General features: G+C 45.3%; 1 protein-coding gene across 1 annotated transcript in view; it reads right to left on the reverse strand.

Annotated features, from left to right (window-relative positions):
* Positions 1–897: 897 nt before the first annotated feature.
* LOC126474504 (uncharacterized) overlaps positions 898–13,278 on the reverse strand; it is a 249,772-nt gene continuing 237,391 nt past the window's right edge. The window contains exon 5 of the mRNA XM_050101974.1: positions 898–1,102. Coding sequence (XP_049957931.1) covers positions 972–1,102 — 131 coding nt within the window. The 3' untranslated portion in view covers positions 898–971. The remainder of the gene's footprint in view (positions 1,103–13,278) is intronic.

Here is a 13,278-nt window from a genome sequence, read left to right on the forward strand (position 1 = left end):
GTATAAACAAAGATTATTTATCAAGTCTTCTACGTGAACTGACGAGAAAACGTCGTCTTCGTTCCCATTACAAGGAAAATTTACTTAAAGTGTAAATTATTGCTAATTTAAATGTACTGGGTTTTCAGCCTAGTGATGTCGTCGAAAAGATGAAAATGATGGGAGTTAATCTCACTGAAACTTCGTACTTTTAAAAAACTCACAGGACTGTAAATCCTATAACTTTGTTTTATAACAAAATTATGTTTTTAAAAACTTTATATTAGTAATGAGAACCAAAATGACGCTTTCCACTGACATGACGAACCACATGAAACCCTAGCTGAGCATTCCTTGTCAGGGTTGAATCCGTCTACATATTAAAAGAACATTACGTAGATCAGAGCGGACAAACAAAATTTCAGCAGCTTACTACTCTGACACTATCGTCGAAGTATTATACAGTAGTTTTATTACTAAATCACGACCATTCCATCGTTGGTTCCATTCTAGACAAATACTATGAGTAGAACGTTTCTTCGAATGCGTTAATACTTACTCTTTCCGTAATTGTAGGTCAAATGAGCCAATATTCTGTCTTTAGTTATATGTGCTGTCGAACAGACATTAATGCATTTGAAAAAATACATTAGTGTGAGGTGATAGTGATACGAATGGAGCGTATTGTTACTAACTACTCTCAGAAATAACAGACATTAATGTCGAAAATAACATTATCAACTAGAAGACAGAAACACTTTTTGCTTCAATGAATCTGCAAAGCGTGAAGTCCCAGTGATATTATGGAAATCATGAGATCCCAGTGATATTAGAAGACTCACAGTTAGTTGGAGGTCGGAAACGGATGCGGATTTTGACATTACGGTTAATGAAAAACAGTTAGTTCCAAAACTCCTGTTTATTTACAGAACATATATTTACATCGTGCTGTGACCTCAGAAGGTGGTCTTCAGAATCAGTTACACTCATGTTCACACACTACCTGCAAGAAGCGCAGTTTCCTGTGTATGCCGAGAAGGAGGGAAAGTGGTCGACGAGAAATCTCGCTCAAGAAGAACGGCGGCGCGGGACTCGGTCTGCAAGCTGCTCAGAGGCGACGCCGCTGCAACATTGTCAACAGTGTCACACACTGTCTGCTCTACATTCTACTGAACGAAAAGTACAATGAATACGTCCATATTGGTTTTCCTTATGCTTACGAAATTAACCACAGTCATTTTCTTTTCCTATCAGTACCCTAGTCAGTGTGGATTAATACTCTAACCACTGTCCGTCTTAAAGACATTTTTTTTTCTAACTACCCGACCAGAAATTAACTTCTGGCTACTTTAATAACTGAAGGCTGCAATGCACACAAGCAGCTTCTTTTAAATTTTTAAACTGGATTTTCTTAGGTTTAATTGAAGCATTGTCTTGATTCATTGCAATATCAACCACTGTTTGATTTTGCACGCCATGTGGTGTGGACGCAGGATCTAAGGCGCCATGTCACGTACTGCGCGGCCCCTCCCGCCGGAGGTTCGAGTCCTCCCTCGGCCATGGGTGTGTGTGTTGTTCTTAGCATAAGTTAGTTTAAGTAGTGTGGAAGTCTAGAGACCTATGACGTCAGCAGTTTCGTCCCTTAGGAATTCACAGACATTTGAACATTCGATTTTGCACTTTCTTATGGCGTCTGAAATTGAGTGTGAGTACGCTGATAGAAATGAATATATGTATGGTAATTACCATTCAGTTCTTTTCTTCGTCTGCTACCGTAGTACTGATTGCTGCCACCTGTGTTCTGCTTTGTCTACCACCATATTGCAATTGTCTGCTACCCACTAAAAGTGATAATTAGTGGCCGTTAGTAATACTGAGTAACATTTACTGATTTTTTGGGTGACAAGCTGTTTTGCAGAAGTGCTCATTATTTGAGATTTACACAAGTAATTCATGCAGCCGTGAAGTTTATAGCGACAGTTAAAACACGACATCCGACTGTCGTGCTTACACGACAACAATCGCCGCAGGCCGCATCGCTTGGGATCGGCAGCAATACACGCATTTACAGTGCACGTGTTGAGCAAGTCGTCGACTTTTAGATTTTTATCTGGGACATACCGCCGTAGAATTACATTGAAAGCAGTTGCCGTCCCTCGGTTCTGGCCAAGGTTTTCAACAGGTTCCATTGGTTGCAAGGTAAATGCCAGGACTGAAAATTCCTTCCTAAGTATTCACAAAGGGACTCCCTCCGCCCCGTCACCAGATCGTCTGGTATCTGGCAGAAAAGTCACTGGCGCTACATGGATCATTAGTACCTACAGAATAAAAAATATCCCACAACCGTCATTTCCAGCGCCGAGTTAACAGTCTCTGGACGCCTTGGCAGTCGTTCCTGTCTACTTTTCTTCTTGTGAGCTTTTCGGTTCCACTTCGAACTTTATCTGCTCGTTTAATTTCCAGGATGCTTCTATAATATCTCACTTAAAATTCCTTCCCCCAGTTGTACTTTTACGAGAAATTCTCCTTTAATTACATGTAAAAAATGGCTCTGAGCACTACGGGACTCAACATCTGAGGTCATCAGTCCCCTAGAACTTAGAACTACTTAAACGTAACTAACCTAAGCACATCACACACATCCATGCCCGAGGCAGGATTCGAACCTGCGACCGTAGCAGCAGCGCTGTTCCGGACTGAAGTGCCTAGAACCGCACGGCCACCGCGGCCGGCAATTACATGTAAATATAGAGGATGTTTGTTTTATCTTGAGACGATTAAATGTCTCGAAAACAGCACATAGTACAAAGAAGATGTTCAACGTGAAAAGTTTATATTAGTAAAGGGGACGTTGTCTGCGTTACTACTGGCCATCTCCTAAGCACCCCTCCTGCGTGGGGGAGAGGGTCAACTTTGTGTTTTCAAATGGGATCCCCCATTTTTATTGCGTATTCCGAATCTACGCCAAAAAATACGTACAGTTTATTCAAGATATTGTATTCCATTCGTGGTATATGGCGCTGTAACCGACAAATATCAGGTGCGGCTGTTTACGCAATTAAGAACCGATGCATTTGATTCTAAATTTCAAAATGTTCAAATGTGTGTGAATTCCTGTGGGACTAAACTGCTGAGGTCATAGATCCCTAGAGTTATGCACTACTTAACCTAACTTAACGCTAAGGACAACAAACACACCGATGCCCGCGGGAGGACTCGAACATCCGGCGGGTGCGGCCGCCCGCTTCGTGACGTGGCGCCTCTAACCGCGCGGCCACTCAGCGCGGCTCTACACTTCAATTGCAATGTATATATCAACCCTTACGTTCTAACGGTTGATACTGAAGTTCGAAAGTCACTTGAGTGTTGCAAATGTGACTGTACAGTACAAACAATGTGGCTAGGCATTGATATTTCCGGCAAATAAGCTACCTCTATGGTAACATAGTTTTCTGTTCCATACGTGGTTGACTTGGTGAGTCGCCAAACCAGCGGAATGCTTGATTTCAGTGGCCACCCTCAGGGTGACTGATTTCTGTGTGTATTTCCACTCAGTCGCCGTAACTCTCGCGCTGGCCGCTACGCAGCTACCGGCGAAACACAAACCACAACCAATGTCATAAAGTAAAATGTCCGTGCAGTGGTAGTGAGAGGCGCACCTGTCGTGGATACACATACGTCGTGTAAATACTCACGCGCTCGCCCCATCGCTCAGCGTCCCACCGTGCGGCACGCTTCACTGCAGCTCCGGGCCCTTTGTAAGCACGAACACCGAACGTACCGGTACTTCTCCTCCCTGTAGCCTGTTATGGCACAGCTAGCATAATAGATGTTGTATCTGTTGCAGGAACGATAAAAATAATTTTAGTTTATGGCGAGACTGCAAGAACTAATGGTGACAGGCAACGGGAATCACCGAAGTCAAGCGTCCCAATTGCAACAGGCAAACATCCCGATGGTAACGAAAAACTTCAAAATCCACGTCATTGTTCCTGGATCACGCTATACGTAGTTTCTAACCATAAATTGAAACGGCTAACCATACTGCACTATACAGCCAAATTTGCAGCACAAAATCACATTTCGAACATGAATATCAACCGTTAGAACACAAAGATTTGCGAATACATTTACATCGTAGATGAAATGGAGAACCAAATGCTTCGGTACTTAATTGCGTAAACAGGAACACTGATATTTGTCGATTATAGCGGCATCTACCACGGATCGAAAACAATCATTTGACTGAACCCTATGTAATTTTTGGCTTAGAATCGGAACACGCAATAAAAAATGGGAGGGGGGGGGGGGGGAAGGAACTCTGCGTTTGAAAATACGCAGTTGATCTCGCCCACACAGGAGTGCTGGGTAGAAGGTAGCCTGTTTTAGCACAGACAGATGTTCCCTTTATTGATAGTAATTTTTCAAAATGGTTCAAATGGCTCTGAGCACTATCGGACTTAACAGCTGTGGTCATCAGTCCCCTAGAACTTAGAACTACTTAAACCTAACTAACCTAAGGACATCACACACGTCCATGCCCGAGGCAGGATTCGAACCTGCGACCGTAGCGGTCACGCGGTTCCAGACTGACGCGCCTAGAACCTCACGGCCACACAGGCCGGCTTAACTTTTCAGCTAGAACATTTTTTTCGTAAGATGCAGCGTTTCCGAGATATTCAGCTGTCTCAAGTTAAAACAAACAGAATTTTCATATTTGAATGTCAAGACAGCCGTACTCGAGAGAAAGTTGACGTTTTACACTGTAACTGGGCTGAGAAGATGGCCTATTGCGGCTCAAGCAGGTAATCGCATAAATTAAAACGCATGTGTGATGGAAACAAATAATCAGATACAGGTTTCTAACAGTTGCAGCATCTCTCTCTAGACACTACGCCCTGACATTTTTCTTTTCATTAACTTTAATTCCTTTAATGTTTAAACAAAAGTACACTGCTCTAACGAATAACAATCGTCTATACGCCTGACGCATGATCAATGAATACTGAAGTGGACCACGTTCACAACGACCTGCTTAGGTCAGCTAGTGGTACTCTACTGACCTCCGACGTCCATTTTGTACATCTATAAACGCCGTCAGTTCAGACGGTTTCGAGACTGAATCAATAAAAAGTGGAGGAAACGTTAAGATTGCATCTTTAATGATTCAGGTTTTCTTCATAGTCTCACCCCCCCACCCTCCCACTTGAGTAAAACACAGAATGTTCACAACGGTATTAAACCGTCAGAAAATTCCTTCCTTGGGATGCTGTTCAACTCGCGCGTCACATCCGCACCTTCTTCGGTCTTGGCGAACCACCAGAAACCCTTTCTGCACTTATTAGTTTCCTGGTAGGTTTGTATTGATAACATCCGATATGATTTTTTCCAAAAAAGAATTTTCCGCGTTTTTCATTTCAATCAAATGGCGGCAGGATCCACGCGTCGTTGTTTTTTTCTGGGAGTCAAAGTGTACGGGATACACTTCGCACACAATATTTCTCTTCTTCACAACATTCTGGAGAATTTCTTGAACATCTGATTTAGAGCTGTTGCGACTTGCGACAGTACAACGTTGACGCACTACGGCCGCACGTCCGCTACTTAATCCTGCCTGCTCTCAGCTGACGGACCGAAAATATAAGTCTTTTTTACAGTTGTTAGTTCAAGCTACAATCGTTGTTACTGCGCTGACTTCGCTTGTACACCAGGAATAAAATCAGTCTCGAAACTTCTTAGATGGACGATGTACTGTTCGTGAGTTAAATTAAAGGTAAGGACAGAAACAGGTACTTCTGCTTCAAAGTTTTCGATGACTTGGGCAATAAACATTGCAGGTCAGAAATAAAGGCACTTAATAAGTAATGCAACATATTTTTTTTCTGAAAGCAGGTCGTTTTTATTCAGGTTTTCAATACATCATATCACTCCCCACACTTCTGGCTACAAAACGCTGCTTTTCAAAATAATCCCCGTCCAATGGCAGCTTACTGGGAGGCCTTGTATGCCCGCCTGGTACTACTCTACTGGCCGACGTCGGAGCCAGTGTCTGGCTGCAACAGTAACCTCCCCGTCACACACGTACTGCTTCCTGCGGAGTGCAGCCTTCTTTGGGCCAAACAGATGGAAGTCGGAAGGTGCAAGATCCGGGCACACACCTCTCAGTACGCCAAATGGTGGACTACCAACGGAGACGTCCAGTGGTGCAGCGAGGTGTTCGATTGTATTCGGTCGATCTGTTCGAATGGGAGTGTCCGCACGTTCCAACATTGTAGGAGTCACACTGTGTGCCGCCTGCCAGTACGCGGGGCACCTTACTGAAGCGAGAACATTTCACGGTGTTCCACAGCAAATTTCGCCTTTTTTAATCGAAATTGTCTGAGAAAAGAATGTGTTGCATCACGTATTGAACGCCCTTCGTAATTTATGTGCCTGTTTAGCATTTTCAGTATTTCTTAAAAAGGCTATTTAACGAGTAAAAATTCCCAGTGAGATTTTTCTTAGAGTGTTTTTTCATTAGCAAAATTTTTCATTTTCGAATTTGTTGTGCACATTATGCACTGATGATACCATCTGCGGGACTGAAAGCCGTCTGGCGGCGTTGCGGCCATGTGAGGAGGTATGAGAAGTGCGTAAGTCGAGCAGAGACAAATGGGAAATCATTCTATACAGATTGCAAATTGGGAAATCCACTCGCATAAGAGACTATGACAAAAAGATTGTAATGACCCGGCAGCTGCGAACGAACATCTCTGGAACGACGAAGCTGGTCGGCTGTTCTCGTCCTACTGTCCTGAGGTTGTACAGAAAGTGGTTGAAGGATGGTGAAACGACAAGTAGGCAACATGGTGTTGCCCGTCCACGCTCCATCACAGAAGAAGAAAGCTTGCTCGCTCTGTAAACCATGATAGGCGACGGCATATCTGACAACAGAGCGCAACGCTGATGCAGGCACCGATGTTTCGGAGCACACCGTTCAGCGCACATTGTTGAACATGAGGCTCAGCTGCAGACAACCACACTGTGTTCCCACGCTGACCCAACGACGTCGTCAGTTACGACCGCAGTCGGCACGGGATCATCTAGAATGGATCGCGGATCAATGGAAACGTGTCACTTGGTCGGCTGTATCACGTATCTTGAGCCTCTGGTGGGTGGTCGCGTCTGGATACGCCGACAGGAAGGCGAACGGGCGAACGGACGCTCGAATGACAAACTGCGATGCGGACGGTGGCCAGTGGAGGCAGCTACTATGGGGAACATTCATCTAGGTTTCCATACGAACTTTGGTAGTAATCGAAGGCACCATGAAAGCTGTGGATTTGAATATTACTGCCGAGCAGCTGCATCCTGATTGATGACATCTTCTAGAAGGATAACTGTCCGTATCACAAGGCCAGAATCGTACCAGATTCGCATGATATGAACCCGATAGAAAAATTACGGTTGCTTATCGGGCCGAAGCACTGCGCTCACAGACCAACGGCCCAGACTCACTGAAATTGTTTGATCTGTGTGTGAACTTGTGGTGCTGGAAATCTTTGGAAACCTACCGAGGACATGTCAAAACCATGCGACGTGATATCGCCACTGTATTGCGTTTGAGCTGTGTAGCAACCGCTGTTAAGTCGGTGGTCGTATTGTTGTGACACATTCTAAACTAAAACTGAAATCCGTCCGAACAGACCTCGCAAGGCGCAACGGCAGCGACCGACCGCCGTGTCGTCCTCAGATGATAGGCGTCACTGGATGCAGATGGGGAGGGGGCGTGTGGCCAGCACAACGCTCTCCCGGCCGTTGTCAGCTGTAGCTCCTCAATTGACCTCACAAGGGCTGAGTGCAACCGCCTGCCAACAGTGCTTGGCAGACCCGGACGGTCACCTATCCAGATACTAGCAAACCCCGACAGCACTTAACTTCTGTGATCAGACAGGAACCAGTGTCGCCACTGCAGCAAGGACATTGGCTTTATCACATCATTGCTTGTAAAGAATACCATTAAGCACATCATTGTAAAGGGGACAAATTTCCAAATGTTTTACTGATGGCACAAATACCAGTGTCTCCCACATTCAGGTCATAAGGTTTCGGTAGCTCATTTTTGTCTTTTTGAAGTAATAGTGCACAGCAATAGGACACTGCGTCTGTCTAGAGACAAACCAGTCTCCCCATTTTAGTGACACTCAAATCGTTTTAATACTATTGGTCACAGTAAAATTATTTCTTAGGCAAGCAGTAAAGGAAACAAAAGAAAAATTTGGAGTAGGAATTAAAATTCATGGAGAAGAAATAAAAACTTTGAGGTTCGCCGATGGCATTGTAATTCTGTCAGACACAGCAAAGGACTTGGAAGAGCAGTTGAACGGAATGGACAGTGTCTTGAAAGGAGGATACAAGATGAACATCAACAAAACCAAAACGAAGATAATGGAATGTAGTCGAATTAAGTCGGGTGATGCTGAGGGAATTAGATTAGGAAATGATGCACCTAAAGTACAAAAGGAGTTTTGCAATTTGGGGAGCAAAATATCTGATAGTGGTCGAAGTAGAGAGGATATAAAATGTAGACTAGCAATGGCAAGGAAAGCGTTTCTGAAGAAGAGAAATTTGCTAACATCGAGTATAGATTTAATTGTCAGGAAGTCGTTTCTGAAAGTATTTGTATGGAGTATAGCCATGAATGGAAGTGAAACGTGGACGATAAATAATTTGGACAAGAAGAGAATAGAAGCTTTCGAAATGTGGTGCAACAGAAGAATGCTGAAGATTAGATGGGTAGATCACATAACTAATGAGGAGGTATTGAACAGAACTGGGGAGGAGTTTGTGGCACAACTTGACTAGAAGAAGGAATCGGTTGGTAGGACATGTTCTGAGGCATCAAGGAATCACGAATTTAGAATTGGAGGGCAGCGTGGATGGTAAAAATCGTAGAGGGAGACGAAGAGATGAATACACTAAGCTGATTCAGAAGGATGTACACTCCTGGAAATTGAAATAAGAACACCGTGAATTCATTGTCCCAGGAAGGGGAAACTTTATTGACACATTCCTGGGATCAGATACATCACATGATCACACTGACAGAACCACAGGCACATAGACACAGGCAACAGAGCATGCACAATGTCGGCACTAGTACAGTGTATATCCACCTTTCGCAGCAATGCAGGCTGCTATTCTCCCATGGAGACGATCGTAGAGATGCTGGATGTAGTCCTGTGGAACGGCTTGCCATGCCATTTCCACCTGGCGCCTCAGTTGGACCAGCGTTCGTGCTGGACGTGCAGACCGCGTGAGACGACGCTTCATCCAGTCCCAAACATGCTCAATGGGGGACAGATCCGGAGATCTTTCTGGCCAGGGTAGTTGACTTACACCTTCTAGAGCACGCTGGGTGGCACGGGATACATGCGGACGTGCATTGTCCTGTTGGAACAGCAAGTTCCCTTGCCGGTCTAGGAATGGTAGAACGATGGGTTCGATGACGGTTTGGATGTACCGTGCACTATTCAGTGTCCCCTCGACGATCACCAGTGGTGTACGGCCAGTGTAGGAGATCGCTCCCCACACCATGATGCCGGGTGTTGGCCCTGTGTGCCTCGGTCGTATGCAGTCCTGATTGTGGCGCTCACCTGCACGGCGCCAAACACGCATACAACCATCATTGGCACCAAGGCAGAAGCGACACTCATCGCTGAAGACGACACGTCTCCATTCGTCCCTCCATTCACGCCTGTCGCGACACCACTGGAGGCGGGCTGCGCGATGTTGGGGCGTGAGCGGAAGACGGCCTAACGGTGTGCGGGACCGTAGCCCAGCTTCATGGAGACGGTTGCGAATGGTCCTCGCCGATACCCCAGGAGCAACAGTGTCCCTAATTTGCTGGGAAGTGGCGGTGCGGTCCACTACGGCACTGCGTTTTGATCCTACGGTCTTGGCGTGCATCCGTGCGTTGCTGCGGTCCGGTCCCAGGTCGACGGGCACGTGCACCTCCCGCCGACCACTGGCGACAACATCGATGTACTGTGGAGACCTCACGCCCCACGTGTTGAGGAATTCGGCGGTACGTCCACCCGGCCTCCTGCATGCCCACTATACGCCCTCGCTCAAAGTCCGTCAACTGCACATACGGTTCACGTCCACGCTGTCGCGGCATGCTACCAGTGTTAAAGACTGCGATGGAGCTCCGTATGCCACGGCAAACTGGCTGACACTGACGGCGGCGGTGCACAAATGCTGCGCAGCTAGCGCCATTCGACGGCCAACACCGCGGTTCCTGGTGTGTCCGCTGCGCCGTGCGTGTGATCATTGCTTGTACAGCCCTCTCGCAGTGTCCGGAGCAAGTATGGTGGGTCTGACACACCGGTGTCAATGTGTTCTTTTTTCCATTTCCAGGAGTGTAGATTGTAGTAGGTACTGAGAGATGAAGCAACTTGTACAGGATAGAGTAGCATGGAGAGCTGCATTAAACCAGTCTCAGAACTGAAGACCACAACAACAACAGGCAACTATGATGTAAAAAACGCACTGTATATGCGAAACCCAGGTTCGGTATAAGAAAGAGCCTGATGGCCTTAATCAGATCAGGTTAAATAAATGAATAAATAAATAAATATAACAAAACGTTCTATTTTTCTTTGCTCGTTTTCCATATTTTCTACTGAGGCAAATAACTTAGCATACGATGTACCATTGGAGTCGAGAGACAAGCAATAAGGAACACTGTGTGTTTTTTCTTAACAACATAGTTTCAGCAATATCGTATTTATCCGCCGATACCATGTAACGACATAAAATTAAAATATAAACGTAGGGTTTCGCGCCCATTGTCACATTCAATAAAATTTTTCTGGGTTTGTGACCGCATTGTCCATATATAGGTAAAACTATCGACGTTCCGGTCACTGTTGCAAGCGACCTTCTTCAGAGTGTTTTTGCTTGATATATATAGATAGCCGGCCGCGGTAGTCGGGCGGTTCTAGGCGCTTCAGTCTGGAACCGCGCGACTGCTACGGTCGCAGGTTCGAAGCCTGCCTCGGGCATGGATGTGTGTGATGTCCTTAGGTTTGTTAGGTTCAAGTAGGTTTAAGTTCTTGGGGACTGATGACCTCAGATGTTAAGTCCCATAGTGCTCAGAGCCATTTGAACCATATACTAACAAAGCGGTCATAAACACAGAAAATTTTTATTGAATTAAAATTAAAATGTCCTCACCTGTACAAAATGTATGTACAAGTAGAGACTGTGACGCAGAAAGCCTGGGTCTGGTCGTTAGTCGTGCACGGACGGCCAAAGCGGCAAATTCGGGTTCGAGTTCCGTCAGGTAGAAATTTTCGCTGTCGTTCCTGCGTTAAACAGCTGATGGTTGATCATTTTCGCAATTGCGGAAACATTTCATGTGTTTCATAACGGTTGTAGTGGAGCAGTGCTTGTTTGTAAGGCACTGCAGTATCGCATCGCAGTACATTAGTAAATCAAAAGAGTTACTTCTTCAGTAACACGTGCGCCAGTAGTGAGAAACAGAAGCAACAAAGAGTTGTGCGATTCGTCGAGGACTTCTTCATTAAGAAACCGGTCATCCGATTATTTCGGCAAGGATGAGAAGTAAATGTAAAAGGTCAGATGCATGGAGTTACACACCAATATCACTGACGTCGGTTTCTTACAGGATCCGAAAAAGTAGTCTAAGCTCCAGTGTGTGTACTAAGAATAGGAAGGCTGTGCAAGACGGCGTGTGCAAGCATTTGTCAATGATATGACTTGATTTATATATATATATATATATATATATATATATATATATATATATATATATATATATATGGCTCTTCAGTAGGTATATAAAACATGTGTGCATTCGAATGCAGTGTTGTGTCTAAATTCCAAAGCAATCGATGAAGAACTTCCGAAGATTTACGATTTTGTACAAACTAACATTTACATCTATATAAATAAAAATGTAAACGTTCGTGTGTTCAAAATCTACATTTCAAACGTGCTTCATCAATTGATTCCACATATTGACACAGTGTTGCATTGGAATACGTTTTTACGTACCTACTAGATCGCCACGTATAATATACACTGAAGCGCCAAAGAAACTTGTGTAGGCATGCGTATCCAAACACAGAGAGATGTAAAGAAGCAAAACACGGTGCAACGGTCGGCACCGCCTCTATAAGACAAGTGCCTGGCGCAGTTGTTAGATCGGTTACTACTGCTACAATGGCAATTTATCAAGATTTAGTTGCGTTTGAACGTGGTGTTACAGTCGGCGCACGAGAGATGGGAATCTCCAAGACAGCGATGGGATTTACCCGTACGACCATTTCACGAGCGGGCCGTGAATATCAGAAATCCGGTAAAACACCAAATCTCCGACATCGCTGCGGCCGGAAAAAGACCCCGCGAGAAAGGGACCAACGACGAGAGAAGAGATCCTTCAACGTGACTGAAGTGCAACGCTTCCGCAAATTGCTGCACATTTCAATGCTGGCCATCAACAAGTTTCAGCGTGCGAACCATTCAACGAAACATCATCGATATGGGCTTTCGGAGTCGAAGGCTCATTCGTGTACTTATGATGACCACACCACACAAAGCCTTACGCCTCACCTGCGCCCGTCAACACCGATATTGGACTACTGTTGATGACTGGAAATATGTTGCCTGGTCAGACGTCCGTTGAAAATTGTATCGAGCGGAAGGGCATGTAAGGGTGTGGAGACGATCTCATGAGTTCATGGTCCCAGCATGTCAGCAGGGGACTGTTCAAGCTGGTGGAGGCTAGATACGACTCTGATAGGTGACACGTACGTAAGCATCCTGTCTGATCACCTGCATCCATTCATGTCCATTGTGCATTCTGGCGGACTTGAGCAATTCCAACAGGACAATGCGATACCCCACACGCCCAGAATTGCTACAGAGTGGCTCCAGGGACATACTTCTGAATTTCAACACTTCCGCTGGCCACCAAACTCCCCAGACATGGACATATGAGCATTACTGAGCGTATAGGGATGCCTTGCAACGTGCTGTTCACAAGAGATCTCGACCCCGTCGTACTCTTACGGATTTATGGACAGCCCTGCAGGATTCATGGTGTCAGTTCTCTCCAGCACTACTTCAGACATTAATCGAGTCTATGCCACGTCTTGTTGCATCACTTCTGCGTGTTCGCGGGGGCCTTACACGATATTACGCACGTGTACCAGTTTCTTTGGCTCTTCAGTGTATAAATACATATGAAATAAGTACAGGGGAAATCTATATAAAATGCTATTGTTCGCTTGT

Source organism: Schistocerca serialis, chromosome 4 (genome assembly GCF_023864345.2).
Source record: "Schistocerca serialis cubense isolate TAMUIC-IGC-003099 chromosome 4, iqSchSeri2.2, whole genome shotgun sequence".
NCBI classification, from domain to species: Eukaryota; Metazoa; Arthropoda; class Insecta; order Orthoptera; family Acrididae; genus Schistocerca; species Schistocerca serialis.